At 66.2% G+C, this 27,838-nt stretch overlaps 2 protein-coding genes across 3 annotated transcripts; both read right to left on the reverse strand.

Moving 5' to 3' along the window:
• Positions 1 to 3,349: 3,349 nt before the first annotated feature.
• On the reverse strand, positions 3,350 to 17,004 carry PSMD4 (proteasome 26S subunit ubiquitin receptor, non-ATPase 4). Of its 2 annotated transcripts, none has more exons than XM_064175949.1 (10): positions 16,898 to 17,004; positions 10,877 to 11,017; positions 9,531 to 9,645; positions 8,676 to 8,762; positions 6,984 to 7,118; positions 5,723 to 5,938; positions 5,516 to 5,624; positions 4,735 to 4,866; positions 3,703 to 3,770; positions 3,350 to 3,622 (listed from the first exon to the last, which is right to left on the reverse strand). In XM_064175949.1, the coding sequence occupies exons 1-10, from the start codon at positions 16,921 to 16,923 to the stop codon at positions 3,455 to 3,457; spliced, it is 1,197 nt and encodes a 398-aa protein (XP_064032019.1). In that variant the 5' UTR covers positions 16,924 to 17,004; the 3' UTR covers positions 3,350 to 3,454. The 2 variants fall into 2 exon arrangements, with proteins under 2 accessions (XP_064032019.1, XP_064032020.1); XM_064175950.1 differs by having other exon boundaries at positions 7,050 to 7,118; positions 16,898 to 17,003.
• Positions 17,005 to 20,296: 3,292 nt separating this feature from the next.
• Positions 20,297 to 27,732, reverse strand: CDC42SE1 (CDC42 small effector 1). Its single transcript, XM_064176029.1, has 5 exons — positions 27,634 to 27,732; positions 23,324 to 23,522; positions 22,454 to 22,564; positions 21,388 to 21,462; positions 20,297 to 20,784 (listed from the first exon to the last, which is right to left on the reverse strand). The coding sequence occupies exons 2-4, from the start codon at positions 23,375 to 23,377 to the stop codon at positions 21,391 to 21,393; spliced, it is 237 nt and encodes a 78-aa protein (XP_064032099.1). The 5' UTR covers positions 23,378 to 23,522; positions 27,634 to 27,732; the 3' UTR covers positions 20,297 to 20,784; positions 21,388 to 21,390.
• Positions 27,733 to 27,838: the final 106 nt, after the last annotated feature.

Below are 27,838 nucleotides of genomic sequence, written 5' to 3' on the forward strand. Positions count from 1 at the left end.
CTCTCAGATACCATCCCAGGGCAGCAGGACCCGGAGGGACCAGAGGGGATCTGGAGAGCTCAGAGCCGCTCCAGCTCCTTCCTCTCTCACGACCACTCCTCAAGAAGCGAAGGAGCAAGAAACTCCCCCCCCAGGCCCTGGGGGCCCAAACCGAGGCACAGCCAAGCCCCTCTCTGAGCCCTGCGCCGGGGGTAGGGAAGCTGCTCCCCACCCCCTCAGCCCCCCCAGTGCCAGGAGCTCCGAAAGGGACCCACGACAACCCCAAAGCCCAGCGGGGGGGGAGCTCATGAGCAGCTCTTTCCCCTCGCCTCTGTGCCCAGCGACGCCAGGGAGGGCCCCGAGCGCTGCAGGTGGGCACCGGCAGCACCTCCGCTGCTGGAGAGGGGCAGGGTCGAGCTCCTCGGACCGCGGGGGACAGGATCGAGCTCCTCGGACCGCGGGGGACAGGATCGAGCTCCTCGGACCGAGTGGGACAGGATCGAGCTCCTCGGACCGAGGGGGACAGGATCGAGCTCCTCGGACCGAGGGGGACAGGATCGAGCTCCTCGGACCGAGGGGGACGCCACGACCACTGCCCCCCCCACCCCCCAGCCCACTCAGGCCCTAGCGAAGGGATGCGCTCAGCACCCCCAGCCGGGGACCACGGCGGCTCCGCCGGCCCCGGTGCCCAAAGGCAGTAACAGCGACGCTTCCCCCCCCCCCCCCCCAGCTCCAGAGCGGGAGAGGGCAGCGCGACCGTTACCGCCACAGCCCCCCCCGGCCCCACGCGTGGGGAGGGTGGGCGGAAAGGAGACCTCCCCGGGAGAGGCTGTCCGTGACCCACCCCGGCGCGGGAAGGGTCTGTCCGTGACCCCACCCCGGGAGGGCACTGCCCGGGACCCCACCCCGAGGCGCGCAGCGGGCCGGGGCCGCCCACGGCTGCCGCCCCCCACCCGCGGCGCGGCGCGGGCAGAGGCCTGACGGTGCAGCGGGGCAGGACCTCGCACCTCGACCCCCCACACGCTTCAGGGGCCCCCGGGACGGCGCTGGGGGGGACACTCGGAACCCCCCTCCCCTCCCAGCTCCCCGCGGGGCCGCGCGGTGCCCGTGGTCCCGGCGCTACCTGCGGCGGCGGCGGCGGGGGGGGGTCAGCGGCTCCCGCCCGGGCCCCTCGGCGGCCGCTTCTCCTCCGCCACTTCCTGCTTGCTCGCGCCCCCCGCCCTCCGCCGCCGGCCGCGGCGCTCCCGCCCCCCCCGCTCCCGCCCCGCGCCTCGCCGTTGGCCGAGCCGCCCGCCACTCAACGCGCGGAGCGTCCTGATTGGTCGGCGCCCGCGTCGCTCTCGGGGGGTGGCGGCGCCTCGCACTCTCCGTTGGCCGAGAGGGAGACAACTCCGCTGGCCGGGGCCCGCCCCCTCGCGGGGTGTGATCATTGGGCGGCGGAGGTGTCCGTCAAAGCTTGGTCCCCGCCCACATCCGTGCCCCTTGCTTCCTATTGGTGGTTGGAGCGGGTTGGCCTGCGGGGCAGCCTCGCTTGTTTATTGGGTGGAGGCTTTGTTCATCAAGCGGGCCCGCCTCCTGCGGCTTTCCATTGGTCGGGCGACGCTGCCCTTCAAGCACAGACTCTTACAGCTATTGGCCGTCGGGACTGTCTCTCAGGACATCTCCCAGACCTGCTTTCCTATTGGCCGAGAGCTCTGTCACTCAGCGCCAGGACGCCTGAGCAACAGCTCGCAGAGGCAGTTCAGCTCCCTTCTCCCATTGGCTGGCGGCGCCGTCACTCAGGGAGGGGGTCGCACGCCTGTCCCGCCTGCCTCCTCCTGGCACGTGATGCACCGGGCTCAGCCCCGCCCCCCCTCCCATTGGCGAACATCCCTGCCACTCAGCCCCGCCCCTGTCCCTCTGCTTCCTCATTGGCTGCCTATCCAGCCACTCCGCCACGCCTTTGGTCACCCTGGCCGCCACTCAGCATCAATCCCTCACCTCATTGGCCAGCTCACGAACCCCATGAACTGACATCATCTCGGCCGTCCGCTCACTGATTGGCTAACTCCGCTGCCTATCAACCACTCAGGGCCCTCCCCTTCCGGCCTCGCTTGTAAACATCCCGCAAGCGCAGGGCATGCCGGGAGAAGGCGGAGCCTCTGCGGCCAGGCCCCGCCCCCGGCACGTGTGCGCGCTCAGAGCCCCTCCCGGTACCGGCAACTGCGGCCGCGGCTCCGCTCCGCCCTCCCCGGTACCGGCAACTGCGGCTCCGCCCTCCCCGGTACCAGCAACTGCGGCTCCGCTCCGCCCTCCCCGGTACCGGCAACTGCGGCCGCGGCTCCGCTCTGCCCTCCTCGGTACCGGTAACTGCGGCTCCGCTCTGCCCTCCCCGGTACCGGCAACTGCAGCCGCGGCTCCGCTCCGCCCTCCCCGGTACCGGTAACTGCGGCTGCGGCTCTGCGCTCCCCTCCCCGGTACCGGCAACTGCGGCTCCGCTCTGCCCTCCCCGGTACCGGCAACTGCAGCCGCGGCTCCGCTCCGCCCTCCCCGGTACCGGTAACTGCGGCCGCGGCTCCGCTCCGCCCTCCCCGGTACCGGCAACTGCGGCTGCGGCTCTGCGCTCCCCTCCCCGGTACCGGTAACTGCGGCCGCGGCTCCGCTCCGCCCTCCCCGGTACCGGCAACTGCGGCTCCGCTCTGCCCTCCCCGGTACCGGCAACTGCGGCCGCGGCTCCGCTCTGCCCTGCCCTCTCCGGTACCAGTAACTGCGGCCGCGGCTCCGCTCTGCCCTGCCCTCTCCGGTACCGGTAACTGCGGCTGCGGCTCTGCGCTCCCCTCGCCGGTACCGGTAACTGCGGCTCCGGCGCCGCTCCGCTCTACCCTCCGTCCTCCCACGCAGCGGAACCAGGGCACGGAGGAGCCCAGGCCCCAGTTCCTCCGGTAGAGAGAAGCCCAGGGGGCTCCTTCCCCCGGTACAGGGTACCGCAGGGGCTGGGTCCCTCCGCACAGGGGACCCCAGGGGCCAGGTTCCCCAGCACAGAGCGTCCCAGGGCCCAGGTCCCCCAGCACAGAGCGTCCCAGGGCCCAGGTCCCCCAGCACAGAGGAGCCCAGGGCCCAGGTCCCCCAGCACAGAGGAGCCCAGGGCCCAGGTCCCCCAGCACAGAGCATCCCAGGGCCCAGGTCCCCCAGCACAGAGCGTCCCAGGGCCCAGGACCCCCAGCACAGAGCAAGCATCCCAGGGGCCCATTTCCAGGCAGCCCAGGAGGCAGTTGTGCATCCCTCCCCCCCACTACTACAGGTGAAAACCAAGCCCCAGTCCCCCCCAGAAAAGAGCCTGGGCAGCCCTGAAAGGCTCCTCCCCAGCGAGCATCAAGGCCAGAGCTCACCCTGCCATGAAAATCCTTTATTGCCCCAGCAGAGCAGAACGTCCCCAGCCAAGGCCACCACCAACTCACCCAGGCAGCACCCCTCAGAGCCCTGACCCAGGGCCAGCTCATTTCTTCTCCTCCTCCTTTTTGTCTTTGCCCTCCTTGGAGGCCTGGGAGGCCAGCGAGCCCATGGCGTTGCGGATGGCCTCGTTGTTGGGGTCCACCCCGGGGAGGTTCTCCAGCACACTCTGCAGGAACTCAGGGTCCTGCATCACGTCGTAGTCATCCTCCTCCTGTGGGGAGAGGGAGAGGAGTTGGGACCCTGACTTCCTCCTCCAGGGGTGGATCTCCTCCTAGAAGGTCAACACCTCACCTTAGCAGGTTCAGAGGTATCCATGGCTGTGCTGCTGTCTACTTCTGCTGCCTCTGCCTGGGCAAACTCTAGGGGAGGAGAGGGACAGCTGAGGACAGAGGATTTACACACCCACAGCTCACAGCAGCGACCCTCACACCTACTGCACTTTGGCCACAACAACCCCAAGCAGCTACAGGCTGGGGACTGAGTGGCTGAGAGCAGCCAGGAGGAAAGGGACCTGGGGGTACTGGTAGAGAGTAGGCTGAAGATGAGGCAGCAGTGTGCCCAGGTGGCCAAGAGAGCCAATGGCAGCCTGGGCTGCATCAGGAGCAGTGTGGCCAGCAGGACAAGGGAGGTTATTCTTGCCCTGTACTCAGCACTGCTCAGGCCACACCTTGAGTGCTGTGTCCAGTTCTGGGCTCCTCAACTCAAGAGAGATGTTGAGGTGCTGGAAGGTGTCCAGAGAAGGACAACAAAGCTGGGGAGGGGCCTGGAACACAAACCCTATGAGGAGAGGCTGAGGGAGCTGGGGGTGTGCAGCCTGCAGCAGAGGAGGCTCAGGGGGGACCTCATTGCTGTCTACAACTACCTGCAGGGACATCATAGCCAGGTGGGGGGTGGCCTCTTCTCCCAGGCAACCAGCAACAGAACAAGGGGACACAGCCTCAAGTTGTGCCAGGGTAGGTCTAGGCTGGATGTGAGGAGGAAGTTGTTGGCAGAGAGTGATTGGCACTGGAATGGGCTGCCCAGGGAGGTGGTGGAGGCACCATCCCTGCAGGTGTTGAAGCAAAGCCTGGATGAGGCACTTGGTGCCATGGTCTGGTTGACTGGGCAGGGCTGGGTGCTAGGTTGGACTGGCTGAGCTTGGAGCTCTCTTCCAACCTGGCTGATTCTATGACTCTACCCCACACCTGTCTGGGGAGATGTGGACTCTGTCTCGGTGCCAGAGCCTCACTTTAGGGCACATCACTTCCAGTTGCAGAGGCAGAGGAGCTGCTCCCTCGGGTTTCCCTTTGGGAATGGTGCTGAGGGGCAGCAGCAGGCACTCACCTGCTCCCTGCAGCGACATCTGCATGGCATAGGCGATCTGCTCCTCCTCCGTCATGCTGCTGAGGTCAGGCAGCCCCGCCCGGCCGAACTCCTGCTGCGTGATCGTCATCTTCAGCAGGGCATCGTCAGAGTCTGCAGGCAGCAGCCAGGCTCAGCAGCCAGCCAGGGCCACCCCGGCCCAGAAACCAGAGTGACCCACGAGGGTGATCTGCACCCAGAAACCAGCCAGGGCCACCCACGAGGGTGATCTGCACCCAGAAACCAGCCAGGGCCACCCACGAGGGTGATCTGCACCCAGAAACCAGCCAGGGCCACCCACGAGGGTGATCTGCACCCAGAAACCAGCCAGGGAGACCCACGAGGGTGATCTGCACCCAGAAACCAGCCAGGGCCACCCACGAGGGTGATCTGCACCCAGAAACCAGCCAGGGAGACCCACGAGGGCAACCCCTGCCATTGCTGTGCCCTCAGCACTCAGCTGCTGGAGAAGGGGACTGGAGCAGAGCTGCTCCCCGTGGCAGACTCCGTTTGGGAGCAGCAGTGGAAGCCCTGGGAGCTGCCAGCACGCAGCTAAAAGCCTCCCTCTGGCACTGCAGAGCAGAACTCTCCTCTGCAGGACACCACAGTGCTGCTTCCCACAGCATCGGGCAGCCTGGCAGCAGTGGGCACTGCCAGGACAGCCAGCCCCACTCCCTCGGCAGTGCCCTGCTTTTCTCCCTCCCTCCCCTCTGCCTGGCCCTGCCCCCATCACGCCCCTGCCCGGCCCTGCCCAGCTCCTTACCATCCCCGGCAGTGGCTGCGATGCCAGCCTCGGCCGCGGAGGCAGCCGCAGCCCTCCTGGCCTCCTCCTCCTGCCGCTGCCTCTGCTCCTCCATGGAGACGCGCAGGGCCTGGGGGCACAGGGACAGGGCAGGGCTGAGCAGGGGCACAGCCGGGCCCGGCCGGAGGCTGGGGGCCTGCAGCTGCCCTCCACCTCCCCACTGCTCACCAGAGCCAGCTCCGGGTCCGCGCTGGGGTCCACACCGAACTCGAAGTCGCTGGCGCCGAGGCCCAGCATGGCACCGCCCTCCCCGGCCAGGATGGGGGAGCTGATGAGGGCATCGGCCAGGCTGGGCCCCGGTGGCACCGTCACCAGGTGGGAGCCGGTGCCATCCTTGCCGTTGAGGGTGTTGATGAAGGCTGTCAGCTTGTCCGTGTTGGCTTCCTGGGCACAAAGACAGAGGCTGGCACCGGAGCTGCAGCTCTGCCCCCCCTGCTCTGCCACCGCAGGGCAGCCAGGAGGAGCTCTGCTGCTTCCAGCAGGACAGGAAGCACTGCACAGGGTGGCAGGGGTTGGAAGGGACCTCTGGAGGTGACCCAGGTCCAGTCCCCTGCCCGGGCAGGGTCACCTGGAGAAGGGCACCCAGGGACACATCCAGGTGGGTCTGGAATGGCTCCAGAGATGGAGACTGCAGCACCTCTCTGGGCAGCCTGTTCCAGGCCTCCACCACCCTTCAGTTACAGAAGTTCCTCCTCCTGTTCAGATGGAACTTCTGAGGGTGCAGTTTGTGCCCCCTGCCCCCTGTCCTGGCACTGGGCACTGCTCCCATCCTCCTTGCAGCATTGATCAGCTCCCCCTCAGGCTGCTCTTCCCCAGGCTCAGCAGCCCCAAGTCCCTCAGCCTCTCCAGGCCCCTCAGCATCCTCCCAGCCCTTTGCTCTGCCCTCCCCTGCAGTTCTCTGTCCCTCTGGAACTGGAGAGCCCAGACCTGGAAAGGTGGAGAACTTCCCTTGGATGCCCCCCAGGATGCCATCTGCCTCCCTGGCCACGCAGGCAGCTGCCAGGCTCTCATGGGCACTCTGTTGTCCACCAGCACTCCCAGGTCCTTATCCTCAGAGCAGCTCCAACCTGCATTGCTCCCTGAGGTTGTCCTTCCCCAGCTGCAGGACCCTGCACCTGCCCTGCTTGAGCCCCTCCCTGCCCAGCTCCCCAGGTCCTACTGGATGGCAGCAGAGCCCAATTTGGTACCACCACACTGCCCGAGGCTCCTCTCTGCCCCTTCACCCAGCTCACTGCTGAACAGACTGGACCCAGGGCTGCCCCTGGGGGGCCACCAGTAGCCACAGACCTCCGACTAGGCTCTGCCCCAGTGCCCATGGCAGCAGTGAGAGGGCAGCGCTGGCTTGCCAGAGGGCAACCTTCCTCTCAGCCTTCCTGGTGTGAACTGGGGCAGTGCTGAGGCTCAGAGAGCTGTTTGGATCCTCACGTGCCTGGGGAAGTGCTGTGGGCTGGGAAGGACACAGAATTCCCTCTGGGAGCCTCGGAGGAGGCCTCACCTCCTCTCCAAAGTTGATGATGTCGACGTTGACCTTCTCTTTCTTGAGTCGCTTCGCCAGCTTCACCAGCTGCAGGAGGAGACCCCAAGGAGTTAGCCTGGCTGTGGGCTCCTGCCCATGGCTCCTCTCACCACAGGCCACACACAGCAGTGCTCAGGGTTCACTCCCAAAAGCAGCTCCCCAGCTCCAAGCCCTGCCCAGCAGAAGAGAACTGGAGGTGCTTCACCTCTGGAGGGGGGACAGAAGCAAAGAGCTGCTCCTGCCAAAGCCAGGGGACGGCAGGAGCCTGGGACAGGCAACATCTCCTCACCTCCCTGCCCTGTGCCTTCAGAGACCCACAGCATCTGGACCCACTTCAGCCCTGTCACTGCCAACAGAGCAGCATCTCCCCAGGGCCAGGAGCATCTTCTCTGCTCAGGACACAGATTCCACCCCCAGAGTGATTGGAGGCCACAGGCACGAGCCAGGAGGTGCAGGACATGGCCCAAGCTCCCTCTGGGGGATCTGAATTCCCACCCAGGGATGCTGCTTTCCCTCTCTCCTCCCAGCTGAGGACTGCTCCCCTCCAGCAGCTCTGGCCAGCAGCCTCCTCACTGGGGTCTGAATTGCTTAGAAGCCCAGAGCCAGGCAGGCTGGCAGAGAGCTCCAGGCTCAGCCATGCCAACCTCTCCCCCAGCCCTGCCCAACCAACCAGACCATGGCACTCAGTGCCCCCAGACAGCCTTGGCTTCAGCACCCCCAGCCATGGGCACTGCACCACCTCCCTGGGCAGCCCATGCCAGTGCCAATCACTCTCTCTGCCAACAGCTTCCTCCTAACATCCAGCCTGAACCTGCCCTGCCACAGCTTCAGCCTCTGTGCCCTGCTTCTGGCCCTGCCTGCCTGGCAGCAGAGCCCAACCCCAGCTGGCCACAACCTCCCTGCAGGCAGCTGCAGGCAGCAATCAGCTCTGCCCTCAGCCTGCTCTGGGCCAGGCTGCACCCCCCCAGCTCCCTCAGCCTCTCCTCACAGGGCTGTGCCCCAGGCCCCTCCCCAGCCTTGCTGCCCTGCTCTGGGCACCTGCCAGCCCCTCAGCAGCTCTCTACAATGCAGGAGCCCAGAGCTGGGCACAGCACTCCAGGGCTGGCCTGAGCAGTGCCAGCACAGGGGCACAAGAACCTCCCTGCTCCTGCTGCCCACACTGCTCCTCAGCCAGCCCAGGCTGCCCCTGGCTCTGCTGCCCACCTGGGCACTGCTGCTTCCTCTGCAGCTCCTCTCCCCCAGCACCCCCAGGGCCCTCTCTGCCTGCCTGCTCTCAGCCACTCTGGCCCCAGCCTGCAGCTGCTTGGGGTTGCTGTGGCCAAAGTGCAGAACCTGCCCTTGGCCTTCTTCAGTCTCATCCCCTTGGCCTCTGCCCACCCATGCAGCCTGGCCAGGTCCCTCTGCAGGGCTCTGCTGCCCTCCCCCAGCTCCACTCCTGCTGCCAGCTTGGTGCCAGCTGCACACTCACTGCTGCTGGCCTCAATGCCCTGCTCCAGAGCATCACTGAAGACACTGAACAGGGGAGAGAAGAAGCAACAAACCCAAATGAAAGCTGGAGGTGGAGCTGACCCCCAGCACCCTCCCCTTTGCCTGCCCAACACTCACATCCTTCTCATTGTCTTCCACAGGGCTGCCCACGAAGGCAATGATCCTCATCTTGTGGTTCTTGCCCTGGCGATGCTTCAGAGCCAGCTGCAAGGCAGGAAGCAGGGTGCAGGTGAGGAGCAGTGCTCAGGGGGGGCCCACAGTAACCCCCATCCCCCTCCCAGCACACAGGAACATTTAAGCTAAATCCCAGGGGAGATTTGGGGACTCTCCAGTACCAAGTCCATAACTGGGCAGGCCTCAGGAGCTTCCCCTTCACTGGTGAAGGAGGCTGAGACCTCACCTGCAGCACTGCAGCCACTGCTGGGGCCTCCAGCACAAGGAGGACCTGCAGCTGCTGGAAAGGGTCCAGAGGAGACCACCAAGATGAGCAGAGGCTGGGAGAGCACAGGCTGGCAGAGTTGGGGCTGCTCAGGCTGGAGAGAAGGCTCTAGGGAGAGCTTAGAGCAGCCTGGCAGTGCCTGCAGGGGCTGCAGGAGAGCTGGAGAGGGACTTGGGACAAGGCTGCCAGTGGCAGGAGGAGGGACAATGGCTTTGAGCTGAGAGAGGGGAGAAAGAGAGTGGAGAGGAGGAAGAAATTGTTGAGAGTAAGGGTGGGGAGAGCCTGGCACAGGCTGCCCAGGGAGGCTGTGGCTGCCCTCAGCCTGGAGGTGTTCCAGGCCGGGCAGGATGAGGCCTTGAGCAGCCTGGGCTGGGGGAGGTGTCCCTGGGCATGGCAGGGGGCTGGAGCTGGAGGAGTTTCCAAGTCACTTCCAACCTAAACCTTGTATGAAGAAGACTTCCTGTACCTGAGCCATGGCCAGGACAGGGAGCCAGAGAGACAGGCAAAAGGAAGGAGCTGGCAGCAGCACTCACATGAGCCACTCTGATGCCTGTGCAGAAGGTGATCTTCCCCTTGGGCTGCACCGTGTGTAGCTTGGACAAGATCCTGCCCGTGTCTGGAGTCAGTGTGGTCAGCACCTCACAGTTACTGCAACACAAAAGCACCTCCTGGGTGACCTCTGCTGGGAGCAGCTCTTTGTGAAATCCTTTCTGTGCTGCAGGGCTAAGAAATTCCTCCCCCAGAGGCTTCCAGCGCTTGGCTCTGGGGGGCACAGGGAAGAAGACTTTGGGCTGGTTTCCTGCAACCCCTAAAGTTCTGCTTCTGAACAAAGTCTCTGTCCCCTGCCCCACCAACCTGGAGCCCTCAGGCCAGATCTCATCCATTCTGCAGCTTCCAGAGGCACTGAAATCCTGCAGCCCGCAGGAAAGCAGAGGGAGGATACTCAGGGGCCACCCCTGAGCTGCAGGCACAGCTCAGCCCTTCTATGCCCCACTCTGGGACTGAAGGCCACAAAAGGATGGAGGAGAGAGGGAAAAGCTTCAGTGCCACATCCTGGTGGCTGCAGGAGTGAGCCCAACAAGGCAAAGACCACAGAGGAACCAGACTGTGTCACACCAACCCTCCTGGCAGAGCTGCTTTGGTTTCCTGCATCAATCCCCTTCACAGACCCAGGCAGGCTGGCAGAGAGCTCCAGGCTCACCCATGCCAACCTCTCCCCCAGCCCTGCCCAACCAACCAGACCATGGCACTCAGTGCCCCCAGACAGCCTTGGCTTCAGCACCCCCAGCCATGGGCACTGCACCACCTCCCTGGGCAGCCCATGCCAGTGCCAATCACTCTCTCTGCCAACAGCTTCCTCCTCACACCCAGCCTCAGCCTGCCCTGACACAGCTTCAGCCTCTGTGCCCTGCTTCTGACCCTGCCTGCCTGGCACCAGAGCCCAACCCCAGCTGGCCACAACCTCCCTGCAGGCAGCTGCAGGCAGCAATCAGCTCTGCCCTCAGCCTCCTCTGGGCCAGGCTGCACCCCGCCCCAGCTCCCTCAGCCTCTCCTCACAGGGCTGTGCCCCAGGCCCCTCCCCAGCCTTGCTGCCCTGCTCTGGGCACCTGCCAGCCCCTCAGCAGCTCTCTGCAATGCAGGAGCCCAGAGCTGGGCACAGCACTCCAGGGCTGGCCTGAGCAGTGCCAGCACAGGGGCACAAGAACCTCCCTGCTCCTGCTGCCCACACTGCTCCTCAGCCAGCCCAGGCTGCCCTTGGCTCTGCTGCCCACCTGGGCACACTTCTGCCTCACATTCAGCCACCTATGTCCCCAGGCTCACTCACAGCCCTCCACAACCCCTCTTTGGTGTCACCCCGAGGCCAACTCTGCCTTCCTACTTGGCCAGGGTGATGAGCCCCACGTTGTTCTCAGGGTTGCTGCGGGTTTTGGAGTGGCAAACAATGTTGACAGCATCCTGCTGGGCCTGCAGGCGAGTGGGCAGGAAGTCTCCATTCCTCATGTACTCACTGTTGTCAACGCTGGAAAGCAGAGAGAAGCCTGTGAGGGTTGAGTTTTGCCCCCCAAAAACCATAGAGTCATGGAATGGTTTAGGTCTTGAAGACCTTCAGGGAGGTTGTGGAGCACAGAAGCACCCAATGTGATCTCCGATCACATTGGGTGCTTCTGTGCTCCACAACCTCCCTGGGCAACCTCTGCCAGTCTCTCACCACCCTCACTCCATCCTCTGCCACTTCAAACCCATTCCTTCTCCTCCTCCTCTCATTCCCAGCCCTTCTCAACAGTCCCTCCCCAGCCCTCCTGCAGCCCCCTTCAGCTCCTGCAAGGCCACTCCAAGGGCTCCTGGAAGCCTTCTCCTCTCCAGCCTGCACAGCCCCAACTCTCTCAGCCTGTGCTCAGAGCAGAGCTGCTGCAGCCCTCTCAGCATCTTGGTGGCTTCCTCTGCACTGGCTCCAACACTTCCATGTCCTGCTTGTGCTGGGGGCTCCAGGACTGCAGGTGGGGTGTGAGAAGAGTAGAGCTAAGGGGCAGAATCCCCTCCCTTGCCCTGTGCCCACACTGCTCTTGCTGCAGCCCAGCACAGGGTTGTGTCTGGGCTGCACTCACCCTGCAGGCTCCTGTTGAGCTTTTCCCCACCCCAGACTCCCAGGTCCTGCTCCTCAGAGCTGCTCCAGCTCATGTTGAGCTTTCCCCCACCCCAGACCCCCAGGTCCTGCTCCTCAGAGCTGTTCCAGCTCATGTTGAGCTTTTCCCCACCCCAGACCCCCAGGTCCTGTTCCTCAGAGCTGCTCCAGCTCATGTTGAGCTTTTCCCCACCCCAGACCCCCAGGTCCTGTTCCTCAGAGCTGTTCCAGCTCATGTTGAGCTTTTCCCCACCCCAGACCCCCAGGTCTTGCTCCTCAGAGCTGCTCCAGCTCATGTTGAGCTTTTCCCCACCCCAGACCCCCAGGTCCTGCTCCTCAGAGCTGCTCCAGCTCCTCTTGAGCTTTTCCCCACCCCAGACCCCCAGGTCTTGCTCCTCAGAGCTGCTCCAGCCCAATGTCCTTCTTGTGTTGAGAGCTCCAGAACTGCACACAGGACCCCAATGCTATTACCAAGGCCATGCAGAAAGCCAAGGGAGGCCTCACTGCTCTCTAGGAGCCCCTGAACGGAGGTGGGGGTTGGGCTCTTCCCCCTAGGAACAGGAGGAGAGGAAATGTCCTGGAATTGCCCCAGGGGAAGCTGAGCTTGGCCACGAGGAACAATCTGTGTCCTGCAAGAGTGGTCAGGGAGGATGAGCACAGAGCTTTGTGCCTCACCGTGGGGCTGTTTGCTGTTCATCGGGACCACAAAAGCAGCCTTCCCAGGGGGGGGTTGATGCCCACCCAGCCTGGCAGTGCCCAGCGCCCGCGGTGGGCGTCAGGACCTCGAGCAACAGTGCCCCACAGCGTCGGCTGGCAGCAGCCACAGCACTGGCATTAAATTTAGCACAGAGCTGGCTACAAGATCCCTTCTCCCAGCCCGGGGAGGAGCACTGCTTGTGTAAGAGCTGGGAAGCTGATCCTGGACTCCAACTCAGCTTCCCTGAGAAGCATTCCCAGAATCCCTAAGGGAAATGCTTCCCCTGGGGGGAAAACAAACAACAAAGCAACTCACCCAGGCCTGTTTTCCCCCCACCTGTAGCCACAGCTTTGCTCCTCAGGAGTGGCTCAAGCTCGTTCTGGGCCACCTCTCCTCCAGCCCACACCATTACAAGGTGGAGATCAGGGAGGGGATGGAGGAGGAGGAGGAGGAGGAGGAGGCAGCAGCAGCCAAACTTCACCACAGGCACAAAGGCATGAAGTGGCCTAGCCAAGGCCACTCAAACTGCAGCTGATAGTACAGGGAGGAACAGTGAATTCCTCCTGCTCTGCAGGGCCACACCAGCAGCAGGGACACGTTGGGATGCCCTTGGGTGTGACTAAGCAAAGAGCTGCCCACAGAGAGCAGCACAGGCTTGGACAGGGGGTCAGAGAGTGAGGCTGTGGCAAGGTCTTTAGCCAAACAGCTGCAGGACCACACAGAGAGCCAAGGACACAACAGATCCTGTGGGACAGGACAGATTCCATCTTGTTTCCTTCTTAAATACCAACCTCATCAAGGGGTCAGGGCTGGAGCTGCTGTGATATTGACTCATCAAAGCTCACCTCAAAGCTGCGCTCAGGGGCAAAGCCTCTCACCCCCCACACCAATGCAGGGGGACCAGAAGGGAGGTGGCAGCAGCTTCCCCCACCCTCCACAGCCCAGCCACGCTGGGTAAGGGCCCTGAAAGTTGCTGACCCTCCTCAGGCAGTGGGCACAGCCCACCCAGCACCCACCCAGCACCCAGGCTCTCCTCTGCTGCCGCATGCCCCCGGTCAGCTGCCACAGCATCGCCTGGCACCAGATCACAGCAGCAGTTTGCCCCTTCCCTGTCCCTGAGGTCCTCTCTCAGCCTGTTAGAATCACAGAATCAGCCAGGTTGGAAGAGAGCTCCAAGCTCAGCCAGGCCAACCTAGCACCCAGCCCTGGCCAATCAACCACACCAAGGCACAGCGACACCAGCACCTCCCTGGGCAGCCCATGCCAGTGCCAATCACTCTCTGGGCACAGCTTCCTCCTCACATCCAGCCTGAACCTGCCCTGGCACAGCTTCAGCCTCTGTGCCCTGCTTCTGTTGTTGCTTGCCTGGCAGAAGTGACCAACCCCAGCTGGCTACAACCTCCCTGCAGGCAGCTGCAGGCAGCAATCAGCTCTGCCCTCAGCCTGCTCTGGGCCAGGCTGCACCCCCCAAGCTCCCTCAGCCTCTCCTCACAGGGCTGTGCCCCAGGCCCCTCCCCAGCCTTGCTGCCCTGCTCTGGGCACCTGCCAGCAGCTCAACATCTCCCTGCAATGGAGGAGCAATTGTCAGTGCCCACAAGAGCTCCTGCACCCTGCCCTCACCTCCTCGGCCTCCACCACTCCAACAGCCAGGAGCTTTCCTCACTAACAGACCCCTCCCCACCCCAGCCTGTCCCCATCCCCCCCCACCCCACTCTCCATGCCAACCCTCACCTCGCTTCACTCAACCTCCAGCACCCAAAACCTTTACCACCACCACCCCCCCCCAGTTCAAACCCATCCTCCCTACCCCTGTGCTCTGCCTTCCTCTCTTCAAATGCCTCCCCCTAGCCCAAGCCTCTAAATGTGCCCCCCCCAGCTCATAGAATCAAGGCTGGCAGAGAGCTCCAGGCTCAGCCAGTCCAACCTCTCCCCCAGCCCTACCCAAGCAACCAGACCATGGCACTCAGTGCCCCATGCAGGCTTCTCATCGAGTCAGGCAGGGCTGGAAGGGACCACAAGGATCAACCAGTTCCAATCCCCCTGCCACGGGCAGGGACACCCTACCCCAGCTCAGGCTGGCCACAGCCTCAGCCAGCCTGGATGTTTGCTTCAACACCCCCAGCCATGGGCACTGCACCCCCCCCGGGCAGCCCACCCCAGTGCCAATCACTCCCTCTGGGCACAACTTCACCCCCAGCCATGGGCACTCCACCACCCCCCCGGGCAGCCCATCCCAGTGCCAATCACTCTCTCTGGGCACAGCTTCACCCCCAGCCATGGGCACCCCAACCTGGGCAGCCCATCCCAGTGCTAATCACTCCCTCTGGGCACAGCTTCACCCCCAGACATGGGCACTCCACCACCCCCCCGGGCAGCCCATCCCAGTGCCAATCACTCTCTCTGGGCACAGCTTCACCCCCGGCCATGGGCACTGCACCCACCCCGGGCAGCCCATCCCAGTGCCAATCACTCCCTCTGGGCACAACTTCACCCCCAGCCATGGGCACCCCACCCTGGGCAGCCCATCCCAGTGCCAATCACTCCCTCTGGGCACAGCTTCCCCCCAACATGCAGCCTACACCTTCCCCACACCTCGCCTCTCCCTAGCTCACATAAACATCTCCCTCCACCCCAATTCTCTAACCTCCCCCCCCAAAACCCTTCTCTCGCCTCAAGCCTCTCCCCAGTCCCCCCCAAAACCCTCCCCTCGCCTCAAGCCTCTCCCCAGTCCCCCCCAAAACCCTTCCCTCCCCTCAAGCCTCTCCCCAGTCCCCCTCTCAAACCCTTCTCTCGCCTCAAGCCTCTCCCCAGTCCCCCCCCAACCCGTCCCTCGCCTCAAGCCTCGCCCCAGTCCCCCCCAAAACCCTTCCCTCGCCTCAAGCCTCTCCCCAGTCCCCCCCAAACCCTTCCCTCGCCTCAAGCCTCTCCCCAGTCCCCCTCAAACCCTTCCCTCGCCTCAAGCCTCTCCCCAGTCCCCCCCCAAACCCTTCCCTCGCCTCAAGCCTCTCCCCAGTCCCCCCCAAAACCCTTCCCTCCCCTCAAGCCTCTCCCCAGTCCCCCTCTCAAACCCTTCTCTCGCCTCAAGCCTCTCCCCAGTCCCCCCCAAACCCTTCCCTCGCCTCAAGCCTCTCCCCAGTCCCCCCCAAAACCCTTCCCTCGCCTCAAGCCTCTCCCCAGTCCCCCCCAAACCCTTCCCTCGCCTCAAGCCTCTCCCCAGTCCCCCTCAAACCCTTCCCTCGCCTCAAGCCTCTCCCCAGTCCCCCCCAAAACCCTTCCCTTGCCTCAAGCCTCTCCCCAGTCCCCCTCAAACCCTTCCCTCGCCTCAAGCCTCTCCCCAGTCCCCCCAAAACCCTTCCCTCGCCTCAAGCCTCTCCCCAGTCCCCCCCAAACCCTTCCCTCGCCTCAAGCCTCTCCCCAGTCCCCCTCAAACCCTTCCCTCGCCTCAAGCCTCTCCCCAGTCCCCCCCAAACCCTTCCCTCGCCTCAAGCCTCTCCCCAGTCCCCCTCAAACCCTTCCCTCGCCTCAAGCCTCTCCCCAGTCCCCCCCAAACCCTTCCCTCGCCTCAAGCCTCTCCCCAGTCCCCCCCAAACCCTTCCCTCGCCTCAAGTCTCTCCCCAGTCCCCCCCAAACCCTTCCCTCACCTCAAGCCTCTCCCCAGTCCCCCCCAAACCCTTCCCTCGCCTCAAGCCTCTCCCCAGTCCCCCCCAAACCCTTCCCTCGCCTCAAGCCTCTCCCCAGTCCCCCCCAAACCCTTCCCTCCCCTCAAGCCTCTCCCCAGTCCCCCTCTCAAACCCTTCCCTCGCCTCAAGCCTCTCCCCAGTCCCCCCCAAACCCTTCCCTCGCCTCAAGCCTCTCCCCAGTCCCCCTCAAACCCCTCCCTCGCCTCAAGCCTCTCCCCAGTCCCCCCCAAAACCCTTCCCTCGCCTCAAGCCTCTCCCCAGTCCCCCCCAAACCCTTCCCTCCCCTCAAGCCTCTCCCCAGTCCCCCTCTCAAACCCTTCCCTCGCCTCAAGCCTCTCCCCAGTCCCCCCCAAACCCTTCCCTCGCCTCAAGCCTCTCCCCAGTCCCCCTCAAACCCTTCCCTCGCCTCAAGCCTCTCCCCAGTCCCCCCCAAACCCTTCCCTCGCCTCAAGCCTCTCCCCAGTCCCCCCCAAAACCCTTCCCTCGCCTCAAGCCTCTCCCCAGTCCCCCCCAAACCCTTCCCTCGCCTCAAGCCTCTCCCCAGTCCCCACCAAAACCCTTCCCTCGCCTCAAGCCTCTCCCCAGTCCCCCCCAAAACCCTCCCCTCAAGCCTCTCCCCAGTCCCCCCCAAACCCTTCCCTCCCCTCAAGCCTCTCCCCAGTCCCCCCCAAAACCCTTCCCTCGCCTCAAGCCTCTCCCCAGTCCCCCCCAAACCCTTCCCCTCAGCGCCCCTCAGGCCCGGCCCAGGCCCGGCCCGGCCCCGCCGCCGGGGATGACTCAGGTGAAGCGAACCCAGATGGAGCGCGGGGGCTGGGGGCGGGCTGGGGGCGGCCCCGGGGCGGCGGGAGGGCAGCTGCGGGGCGAGGCTGTGCCCGGCCCGGCCCGGCCGGCGCCGCTCACCAGACCATGGTGCTCTCCAGAACCATTTTGCCTCCTTCGCCCTCCGCAGCCCGGCCCGGAGCTAGCCCCCAACAAGGCGCTCGCCGATTGGTCGGGCGCGCACAGCCAATCAGCGCTGCCCATCTTGGCGGGGGTGGGGCGGCGCGGGGCATGCTGGGAGCTGTAGGCGCGGAGGCGATGGCGGCCGGGAGGAGGCTGCGCGGGGAGAGCCTCCCTGAGCCCCGGCAAAGAGGCTCCGAAGCGGCTCCGGCCCAAGCCCCGCGGGCGCAGCAGGCGGCTCAGAGCCTCAGGCAGCCTCAGCCGGGATGGGGCTCTGCAGTTTGGCTCCTCGGACTCCGCTCCCATCAGCTGCTGCTGGCGGGGACGGCCCAGCCCCCACCGCGCTCCCCCCTGCGGTCAGGGGCTCTAGAGAGCAGCGAGGCCCCCCCTGGCTGCCTGCATGGCCTCAGCTGCTTGGCCTCGGTTATTCTGCCATAAAAAGGGCATCGGAGTCCTGTGTGCAGTGCTGGAGCCCTCAACACAAGGAGGACATTGAGGAGGAGCTGCTCTGAGCAGCAGGACCTGGGGGTGTGGGGTGGGGAAAAGCTCAACATGAGCTGGAGCAGCTCTGAGGAACAGGACCTGGGGGTCTGAGGTGGGGAAAAGCTCAACAGGAGCCTGCAGTGTGAGTGCAGCCCAGACACAACCCTGTGCTGGGCTGCAGCAGGAGCAGTGTGGGCACAGGGCAAGGGAGGGGATTCTGCCCCTTGGCTCTACTCTTCTCACACCCCACCTGCAGCCCTGTGTGCAGTTCTGGAGCCCCCAACACAAGCAGGACATGGAAGTGTTGGAGCCAGCCCAGAGGAGGCCACCAAGATGCTGAGAGGGCTGCAGCAGCTCTGCTCTGAGCACAGGCTGAGAGAGTTGGGGCTGTGCAGGCTGGAGAGGAGAAGGCTTCCAGGAGCCCTTGGAGTGGCCTTGCAGGGTGTGAAGGAGGCTGCAGGAGGGCTGGGGAGGGACTATTGGCAGCTGGCACCAAGTAAGGGGCAGGAGTGGAGCTGGTGGAGGGCAGCAGAGCCCTGCAGAGGGACCTGGCCAGGCTGCATGGGTGGGCAGAGGCCAAGGGGATGAGACTGAACAAGGCCAAGGGCAGGTTCTGCACTTTGGCCACAGCAACCCCAAGCAGCTGCAGGCTGGGGCCAGAGTGGCTGAGAGCAGGCTGGCAGAGAGGGCCCTGGGGGTGCTGGGTGGCAGCTGCAGAGGAGGCAGCAGTGCCCAGGTGGGCAGCAGAGCCAGGGGCAGCCTGGGCTGGCTGAGGAGCAGTGTGGGCAGCAGGAGCAGGGAGGTTCTTGTGCCCCTGTGCTGGCACTGCTCAGGCCAGCCCTGGAGTGCTGTGCCCAGCTCTGGGCTCCTGCATTGTAGAGAGCTGCTGAGGGGCTGGCAGGTGCCCAGAGCAGGGCAGCAAGGCTGGGGAGGGGGCACAGCCCTGTGAGGAGAGGCTGAGGGAGCTGGGGGGGTGCAGCCTGGCCCAGAGCAGGCTGAGGGCAGAGCTGATTGCTGCCTGCAGCTGCCTGCAGGGAGGTTGTGTCCAGCTGGGGTTGGGCTCTGCTGCCAGGCAGGCAGGGCCAGAAGCAGGGCACAGAGGCTGAAGCTGTGTCAGGGCAGGCTGAGGCTGGGTGTGAGGAGGAAGCTGTTGGCAGAGAGAGTGATTGGCACTGGCATGGGCTGCCCAGGGAGGTGGTGCTGTGCCCATGGCTGAAGCCAAGGCTGTCTGGGGGCACTGAGTGCCATGGTCTGGTTGGTTGGGCAGGGCTGGGGGAGAGGTTGGCATGGGTGAGCCTGGAGCTCTCTGCTCCGGGTGATGCCCCTGGCATGGCAGTGGCGCACGGCGCAGGCAGGAGCTCTGCCCTGTGCCCATTCCAGGCTAATCACTCTTTTAATCCCGGCGCTAATTAAACTATTTACAGCCGCGGCCGAAGTTCAGGAGCCTGAGTCCCTTCTCGTGGGGGAGGGGCAGGCCCCGTCCTGCCTCAGCCGGCGCCGGCAGAGCCTGGTACCATCCCGGGCAGAGCTGACCCCGGCACGGTCCTGCCTCCGAGCCGAGGGAGGCTTCCCTGGAGGGGCTTTGCTTTTATTGGCTTGGAAAAGAGAGGGAAAAGAAAAACCCTAAAAAAGAAAAACAGAGGGAAGGTGGCACTGGACTGGCAGCAGTTGGCCAGCAGTGGCACTGGGCTGGTGGTGGCACTGGGCTGGCGGCAGTTGTCCAGCAGTTGCACTGAGCTATTGGCAGCAGTTGGGCAGCAGTGGCACTGGGCTGGTGGCAGCCGTTGGCCAGCGGTGGCAGTTGGGCAGCAGTGGCACTGAGCCATTGGCAGCAGTTGGGCAGCAGTGGCACTGAGCCGTTGGCAGCAGTGGCACTGGGCTGGCAGCAGTTGGGCAGCAGTGGCACTGGGCTGGCAGCAGTTGGGCCAGCAGTGGCACTGAGCCATTGGCAGCAGTTGGCCAGCAGTGGCACTGGGCTGGCAGCAGTTGGGCAGCAGTGGCATTGAGCCATTGGCAGCATTTGGGCAGCAGTGGCACTGAGCCGTTGGCAGCAGTTGGCCAACAGTGGCACTGGACTGGTGGCAGCAATTGGCCAGCGGTGGCAGTTGCCAGTGGCAGCAATTGGGCCAGTGGTGGCACTTGGCCAACAGTGGCACTTGCCCAGCGGCGGCAGTTGGGCCAGTGGCAACAGTTGGGCCAATGGTGCCAGGTGAGCCAGTGACAGCAGTTGGGCCAGTGGCAGCACTCGGGCAGCAGTGGCACTCGGGCAGCAGTGGCACTTGGCTGGCAGCGGCAGTTGCCCAGCGGCAGCAGTTGCCCAGTGTCAGCAGTTGTGCCAGCAGTGGCACTTGGCAGGCAGCGGCAGTTGCCCAGTGGCATCAGTTGCCCAGCGGCAGCAGTTGCCCAGTGGCATCAGTTGCCTAGCGGCAGCAGTTGCCCAGTGGCAGCAGTCAGCCAGCAGTGGCACTTGGCTGGCAGCGGCAGTTGCCCAGTGGCATCAGTTGCCCAGCGGCAGCAGTTCCCCAGTGTCAGCAGTCAGCCAGCAGTGGCACTTGGCTGGCAACGGTAGTTGCCCAGTGGCATCAGTTGCCCAGTGGCAGCAGTTGCCCAGTGGCAGCAGTCAGCCCGCAGTGGCACTTGGCTGGCAGCGGCAGTTGCCCAGCGGCAGCAGTTGCCCAGCGGCAGCAGTTGCCCAGTGGCAGCAGTTGCCCAGTGGCAGCAGTCAGCCAGCAGTGGCACTTGGCTGGCAGCGGCAGTTGCCCAGCGGCAGCAGCTGTGCCAGCGGCAGTAGCTGTCCCAGCGGCGGCACTTGCCCGGCGGCAGCGGCGGCAGCTGGGGCGGCGTTGGCAATGCCAGCTGAAGGCACCGGGGGCTTGCTGTTGGCACCGAGCCGCCGAAGCGGTGAGCTTTAATCCCAGGCTCGCTGCCGGTCTGACGCCGGAGCCGCAGGCTTCGATCCTGGCTGTGCTCTTCTGCGCCGTGCCGGGAGGGCACCGACTCAGCCTCCGCACCGGGAGCGGCCCGGCCGCGATCCGCCGGCGCCGGGAGGGGGCCGCGGCAGGCGCCGGTGGTGCAGTGAAACCGGTGAGGATTTGGCACATCCTGAGGTGCGGCGGGGGTGGGGAGGAGGCTGCGTCCTTCGGGCTCCAAACGCCGCCGGGGCGGGACGTGGGGGGGCTGCCATCCCCTGCGTCACCGAGTCGGTGCCCCCCCGGGAGGGAGGCATCTGCCGCGGGGGGGGGAGGGCGACCGAGAGCCGACGGCAGCTGCATAAATTACCGCGGGGGGAAAGCGCTGAGGTCGACTGCTCCTCCGGCTGGGGCTGGGGCTCAGGAGTTCAAGTTTGGGCTGAGAAAACCTGGGAGCTGTGAAAGCCGAGAGGGAGGTGAGGAGGGACAGGCAGGGGTGAGGAAGGGCACAGGCAGGGGTGAGGAAGGGCACAGGCAGGGGTGAGGAAGGGCACAGGCAGGGGCGAGGAAAAGGAGGGCACAGGCAGGGGTGAGGAAGGGAAGGGCACAGGCAGGGATGAGGAAGGGAAGGGCAGGGATGAGGAAGGGAAGGGCACAGGCAGGGGTGAGGAAAGGAAAGGCACAGGCAGGGGTGAGGAAGGGAAGGGCACAGGCAGGGATGAGGAAGGGAAGGGCAGGGATGAGGAAGAGAAGGGCACAGGCAGGGGTGAGGAAGGGAAGGGCACAGGGGCGAGGAAAGGAAGGGCACAGGCAGGGGTGAGGAAAGGAAAGGCACAGGCAGGGATGAGGAAGGGAAGGGCAGGGATGAGGAAGAGAAGGGCACAGGCAGGGGTGAGGAAAGGAAGGGCACAGGCAGGGGTGAGGAAAGGAAGGGCACAGGCAGGGGCGAGGGAGGGCACAGGCAGGGGCGAGGAAGGGCACAGGCAGGGGCGAGGAGGGGCACAGGCAGGTTTGGAGCGGCTGCGGGGGGCCGAGGCTGCGGCGCTGCCCTGCACTCACTCGCTACAAGACTCGGGAGCTGCTCCACTGTCGCTCTCGGCCGCCCTTGGACCTCATCTCCTGCACGGCGCCGGTCTGGGGAGGGGGTGGGGAGGGCACAGCAGCTCCGTGAGACCTCTCGGGCACAGCTGGCAGCCCTCCGGGCTCAGGCTGCTTCAGCCCACCCTGAAACCTGCACCCACCCCAGCGCCCAGCAGGAGACTTCACTGCCCCAGCCCTGACATCTAACTCAGCCCTGCCACCCAGCACCCAGCCCTGACTCCTAACCCAACACAGCACCCAGCCCTGATGCCCAGTGCCCAGCCCTGACACCTAACCCAACCCAGCACCCAGCCCTGACACCCAGCACCCAGCCCTGACACCTAACTCAGCCCTGACACCCAGCACCCAGCCCTGACTCCTAACCCAACACAGCACCCAGCCCTGCCACCCAGTGCCCAGCCCTGCCACCCAGCGCCCAGCCCTGACACCTAACCCAACACAGCACCCAGCCCTGACACCCAGCACCCAACCCTGACACCTAACTCAGCCCTGCCACCCAGCACCCACCCCTGCCACCCAGCGCCCAGCCCTGATGCCCCGTGCCCAGCCCTGACACCTAACTCAGCCCTGCCACCCAGCACCCAGCCCTGCCACCCAGCACCCAGCCCTGATGCCCAGTGCCCAGCCCTGACACCTAACCCAACCCAGCACCCAGCCCTGACACCCAGTGCCCAGCCCTGACACCTAACCCAACACAGCACCCAGCCCTGCCACCCAGTGCCCAGCCCTGACACCCAGCGCCCAGCCCTGCCACCTAACCCAACCCAGCACCCTAACCCTGACCCCCAGTGCCTAACCTTGACCCCCACCTAGCGCCCAGCCCTGATACCCAACCCTGCCCCCCACCTAGCACCCGACCCTGCCACCCAGCACCCACCATCACACAACCACGATGCCACCCCCCAACCATGCTGCTCACGACACACTCCCAGCCCGTGCCACCCATCAGCCGTGCCACCCATCCCCTGTGCCACCCATCCCCCTGTGCCACCCATCCCCCGTGCCAGCCGCGGCAGGCAGGTACCATGGGCAGGCCCTCGCCCGCCGCCATGTCCCCGGAGCCGATGTGCGTCAGGTGCACGAAGTTCATTGGCTCCCCGATCATGGAGCGGTCGATTCGCCGCCGCCGCTTCTTCTGCGGGGGGAGGAAGGCCCTCGGCACCGGCCCCGCCCAGCCCCGCCCAGCCCCGCCCAGACAAGCCCCATCCAGTCCTCGCCCAGCCCCTGCCCAGCCCCCCCAGCTCCCCCCAGCCCCTTCCAGCTCAGCCCCTACCCAGCCACTGCCCAGCCCCTTCCAGCCCAGCCCAGCTTCCACCCAGCCCAGTCCCTTCCAGCCCCAACCCAGCTCCTGCCCAGCCTCTGCCCAGCCCCTTCCAGCCCAGCCCAGTTCCTACCCAGCTCCTGCCCAGCCTCTGCCCAGCCCCTTCCAGCCCAGCCCAGTTCCTACCCAGCTCCTGCTCAGCCTCTGCCCAGCCCCTTCCAGCCCAGCCTCCACCTAGCCCCTGTCGACCCCCCCCAGCTCCTGCCCAGCCTCTGCCCAGCCCAGCCCAGCCTCCACCCCAGCCTCTGCCCAGCCCCTTCCAGCCCAGCCCAGCCCCTACCCAGCTCCTGCTCAGCCTCTGCCCAGCCCAACCCAGCCCAGCCTCCACCCAGCCCCAGCCCAGTCCCTTCCCAGCTCCTTCCCAGCCCCAACCCAGCTCCTGCCCAGCCCAGCCTCCACCCCAGCCTCTGCCCAGCCCTTTCCAGTCCCTGCCCAGTCCCTGCCCAGCCCCCTCCAGCCCCTGCCCATCCCCTGAGCAGCGCCGACCCAGCCCCTTCCAGCTCCTACCTGGCCCCCACCCAGCCCAGCCCCTTGCAGCCCCTGCCCAGCCCTGCCCAGCCCGAGGGCACTCACAGGCTGTGGCTTTTCCACCACGCAGCAGCCCAGCTTGTGCCAGAAGTCACTCATGATGGTGCCCACAGCCACCTGCCCTCTGTGCCCAGCTGGTGCCGGCAGCGACCGCACCGCTGCAGGGACCCCCGGGCAGGGTCACTCCATGGGGACAGCTGGGGGCACCTGGGCAGGGTGGCACAGGGTGGAGAGGAGCAGCCAGCTGTGGGGGGGGAAAGGAGAGGTGATGCCAGAGTCCTGACCCCCCCCAGTCGGCCCCAACTTCGCTTCCCAGAGAACCCCCACCCCCAGGGCACCCTGGGCACTGCCCTGAGACCAGGGAGGGACCCCCAGAACCACACAGAGACCCCCAAGGGGACCTTGGGCATCACATAGGGACCCTCAGCATCACACAGGGACCCTGGGTGTTGCTAAGAGACACCAAAGCTCTCTGGGCATCACAGCCCCCCCCACCAGGGGACCCCTGGCATCACACAGCCCCCCAGGAGACCCTGCACACAACCCCCAAAGGGACCCTGGGTATTGCAACGAGGCCCTCAAGGTCCTCTCACAGAGAGACCCCAAAGGGACCCTGGACATCACCAGGACCTTGCCAAGGGACCCTGGGCACCACAGAGAGGCTCCAAATGGACTCTGGGCATCACACAGAGACCCATGAGGGGACCCTGGGCACCACACAGAGACCCATGAGGGGACCCTGGGCACCACACAGAGGCTCCAAAGGGACCCTGGGCACCACACAGAGACCCACAAGGGACCCTGGGCACCACACAGAGACCCACGAGGGACTCTGGGCACCACAAAGGCAGCCCAAGGGATCCTGGCATCAGTTACACCCAGAAGCGTTGTGCCCACAGCCAGAGCAGGACCTGTCCCTGTCCCCTCCCATGTAGGACAGAGCTGAGAGATGCTGCAGCAGGATGAGGGGGGAGAGAGGCAGATCCCAGCAGATCCCAGCAGATCCCAGCAGATCCCAGCAGATCCCAGCAGATCCCAGCAGATCCCAGTTGACCCCAGCAGATCCCAGCAGACCCCAGCTGACCCCAGCAGATCCCAGCCGACCCCAGCAGATCCCAGCAGATCCCAGCAGATCCCAACTGACCCCCAGCAGATCCCAGCCGATCCCAGCCGACCTCAGCAGATCCCAGCAGATCCCAACTGACCCCCAGCTGACCCCAGCCGATCCCAGCCGACCTCAGCAGATCCCAACTGACCCCCAGTAGATCCCAGCAGATCCCAGCCGACCTCAGCAGATCCCAGCAGATCCCAACTGACCCCCAGCTGACCCCAGCAGATCCCAGCCGACCTCAGCAGATCCCAACTGACCCCCAGCAGATCCCAGCAGATCCCAGCTGACCCCAGCAGATCCCAGCTGACCCCCAGCAGATCCCAGCAGATCCCAGCCGACCTCAGCAGATCCCAGCAGATCCCAGCAGATCCCAGCTGACCCCAGCAGATCCCAGGCCCCCTCGGCAGCCCTCCCGGGGAGGAGCCAGAGGCTCTTCTGCTGCACCCCCAGAGAGCAGGCAGGGGTGGGGGGCACAAAGCAGAGACTCTGCCCACCCGGGGGGGTCTGCACCCCAGCCCCATCACAGCCGAGGGGGGGCTGTGGGAGGAGAGGTTTGCCCCCAAACTGGGCACTTGCCCCCTCCCCCCCAGGAGACACAGCTCCGGTGCCAGGCACCAAACTCCCCCCCACGCCCCCCCCAAACCCAGGGCAGGTCTGAGCACAGCTCTGCAGCAGCCACCCCAAGCGTGTGCCCCCCCTCGGGGCTGGCAGTGGGGGCCGTGCCCAGGCACTGCCAGGCTCCCGGGGCACCGCCAGGCTCCGGGGGCACCACCAGGCTCCCATGGCACTGCCAGGCTCCCATGGCACTGCCAGGCTCCGGGGCACCGCCAGGCTCCCGGGCCACCGCCAGGCTCCCGGGGCACTGCCAGGCTCCCGGGGCACCGCCAGGCTCCAGGGGCACCGCCAGGCTCCCTGGGCACTGCCAGGCTCCCGGGGCACCGCCAGGCTCCCGGGCCACCGCCAGGCTCTCGGGGCACCGCCAGGCTCCCGGGGCACCGCCAGGCTCCCGGGCCACCGCCAGGCTCTCGGGGCACTGCCAGGCTCCGGGGCACCGCCAGGCTCCCGGGGCACCGCCAGGCTGCCGGGGCACTGCCAGGCTCCGGGGGCACTGCCAGGCTCCCGGGGCACCGCCAGGCTCTCGGGGCACTGCCAGGCTCCCGGGGGCACTGCCAGGCTCCCGGGGGCACTGCCAGGCTCCGGGGGCACTGCCAGGCTCCCGGGGCACTGCCAGGCTCTCGGGGCACTGCCAGGCTCCGGGGCACCGCCAGGCTCCCGGGGCACCGCGGGCGGGAGGTGCCAGCAGCGAGCAGGCGAACAGCGAAAGTTCCTTCGGCTGCCGGCGCCGGAGGGGTCCAAAGTCCGCGGGGGAAGCTCCTGCCAGCGCTGGGGGCACTTGGGGTGCCCTCTAAAAGAGGGGCTTAGCCCCCCCCCCCCCACCCTCCAGCATGGGGTGCCCAGGGAGGGGGTCCAGGCGGTGCTGCCCCCACAGCGATGCCAACAGGCAGGATCTGGCCCCAGGGTGCCCCCGGGAACGACTCCCGCGGCCGCCTGCAGCCAGCCAGGGCACGGAGGCAGCTGTGGGCAGCTGTGCCCGCTGCCAGCCTGGCACCGGGCGAGGCACGGCTGAGAGACCCTCTCCATGCCCCTGGCCCCACCCGCCCCTACCCCCATCCCCTACCCCAAACCCCCTCCCTCGCCCCCCCCCCGCCAGCGCAGCTGCTGAGGTCGAGCAGGTTGGGACACGTCGGGGGTGGCACAGCCGGGGCCGTGCCCAGGCACTGGCACCCCCCCGGGCAAGCTCGGGCTCAGGGCGGGCTGCGGACGGACAGGAGAGCCCCCGGAGCCCCCGGAGCCGCCGCCGGAGCCGGCAGCGCTGAGCGGCTGGGAGGGGGCGAGCCCCAAATTGGCACCGCGAACGACCCCCGGACGGCTGCCAGTGCCCCCTGGGGAGCCCCGGGAGGGGGCTCAGCCTCCTTACGAGCCCCCAGGGAATCGCTGCGCGGGGGGGGGGGGTGTGTGCAAGCTGACACGACCCCCCCCAGACCCCTCTCTTCTACACCCCCCACCCCCCCCCAAAATTTGGCACCGCAAACGACCCCCGGACGGCTGCAAACGCTCCCTGGGCAACCCCCGGAGTGGGCTCAACGAATGGCTGGGGGGGGGGGGGTGTCAAACTGCCACGACCCCCCCCAGACCCCTCTTTTTCCTCTCCCCCAGACCCCTCTTTTTCCTTCCCCCCCACCCCCACCCCCCTCTTTTTTACCCCCTCCCCAATTTGGCACCGCAAACGACCCCCGGACGGCTGCAAACGCTCCCTGGGCAACCCTCGGCGTGGGCTCAACGAATGGTTCTGAGGGGGGGGTCCAAACTACCACGACCTCTCCCCCCCCCCCACAACGACCCCCTCCCCTTTTCCTCCTCCCCCCTGCCCAAACCCATCCCTCAGCCCCCAACACCAGGTCAGGATTTGGGGGAGGGGGGGGGGGGAGGGTAAGTCCAAGTCCCCCTCCCCATCTCTAACTCCGGGGGGGGGGGGGGGGGTTGGGGTCTCAAAGACCTCCTCTCATCCCTGCAGTGAGTTGTGTCCGGTCTCAGCCCCGGGGCTGGGCTGGACCCGACACAAAATGACTTCCCTGTTGGGAAATCACCGCCCCGGCAGCTCTGCGTCACCGGGGATGGGGGGGGGCTCTAATTTTAGCCCCCCCCCACCCCTCTTTAACCTCCCCCCCCCACCCTGGGGGTCACCTACCCCAGGAGTGCGCATTGGGGGGGGTCCCCCCCCCAATGCGCACTCCTGGGGTGGGTGACCCCCAGGAGGTTGGAAGTGGGGGGTCCTAGCAGGGCTGGAGGGATTGGGGGGGAGGAGGTCCTGGCAGAGCTGGGAAGTGCAGGGAGGGCTGGGGGGGGCGGCGGGGGGGGGGGTCCCGGTAAGAGTTAAAGGGTTCCGGTAAGGTCGGGGGGGGGGGGGGGGGGGAGGGGAAGGTCCCTGCAGGACTCCCTCAATTCGATCCAGAGGCTGCAAGGGGAAGTTTGGGGAGCTGGGGGGGGGGGGGGGTGGGGGTGTGGTGGTCCCGGACCCCCCCCCCCCCCCCCTCCCCATCCCCCTCCCATCCCGGGGCGGCCTCCGGTTCCCTTCCGTTCTCCTTCCCAGGGCGCTTTAAGAGGCCTCTCGGCGGCGTCGCAGCCGCTCGGTAACGAGGGCGCGGTCCCGGGGCCGGATCTCGGTAGAGGTTTCGTTACCTACCCCGGGGCGGGCTGCGGGGTCCCGGGGCTGGGGCCGGTGCCGGTGCCGAGCTCGCAGGCGTGGTCCCGGCGGTGCTGGGCTCAGCGCTCCCCCGCGGCTCGGCTCGGCCGACAGCGCCCCCGCTGGACACCGCCGGTACTGCAGGGGGGGGGGACGGGCGACGCCGGGGAGCGGCGGCGGGAGGAAGGGTCAAAGGGGTCCCGGC

The sequence above is a fragment of the Pogoniulus pusillus genome, chromosome 43 (assembly GCF_015220805.1).
Source record: "Pogoniulus pusillus isolate bPogPus1 chromosome 43, bPogPus1.pri, whole genome shotgun sequence".
Classification (NCBI taxonomy): domain Eukaryota; kingdom Metazoa; phylum Chordata; class Aves; order Piciformes; family Lybiidae; genus Pogoniulus; species Pogoniulus pusillus.

Bases quoted from the DNA above. Each gene is read 5' to 3' on its own strand.
- CDC42SE1 (XM_064176029.1), bottom strand. From the start codon at position 23,377: ATGAGTGACTTCTGGCACAAGCTGGGCTGCTGCGTGGTGGAAAAGCCA. The intron at 22,565-23,323 runs GTGAGTGCCCTC...CTCCCCCCGCAG, and splicing joins TGGTGGAAAAGCCACAGCCT to AAGAAGCGGCGGCGGCGAAT. The intron at 21,463-22,453 runs GTACCTGCCTGC...CCCCCTCCCCAG, and splicing joins CGGGCGAGGGCCTGCCCATG to ACCGGCGCCGTGCAGGAGAT.
- PSMD4 (XM_064175949.1), bottom strand. From the start codon at position 16,923: ATGGTTCTGGAGAGCACCATGGTCTG. The intron at 5,939-6,983 runs GCACGTGAGGAT...CTTTGTGCCCAG, and splicing joins AGCCCACAGCACTTCCCCAG to GAAGCCAACACGGACAAGCT. The intron at 3,771-4,734 runs GTGAGTGCCTGC...CTCCTCCCCTAG, and splicing joins GATGTCGCTGCAGGGAGCAG to AGTTTGCCCAGGCAGAGGCA.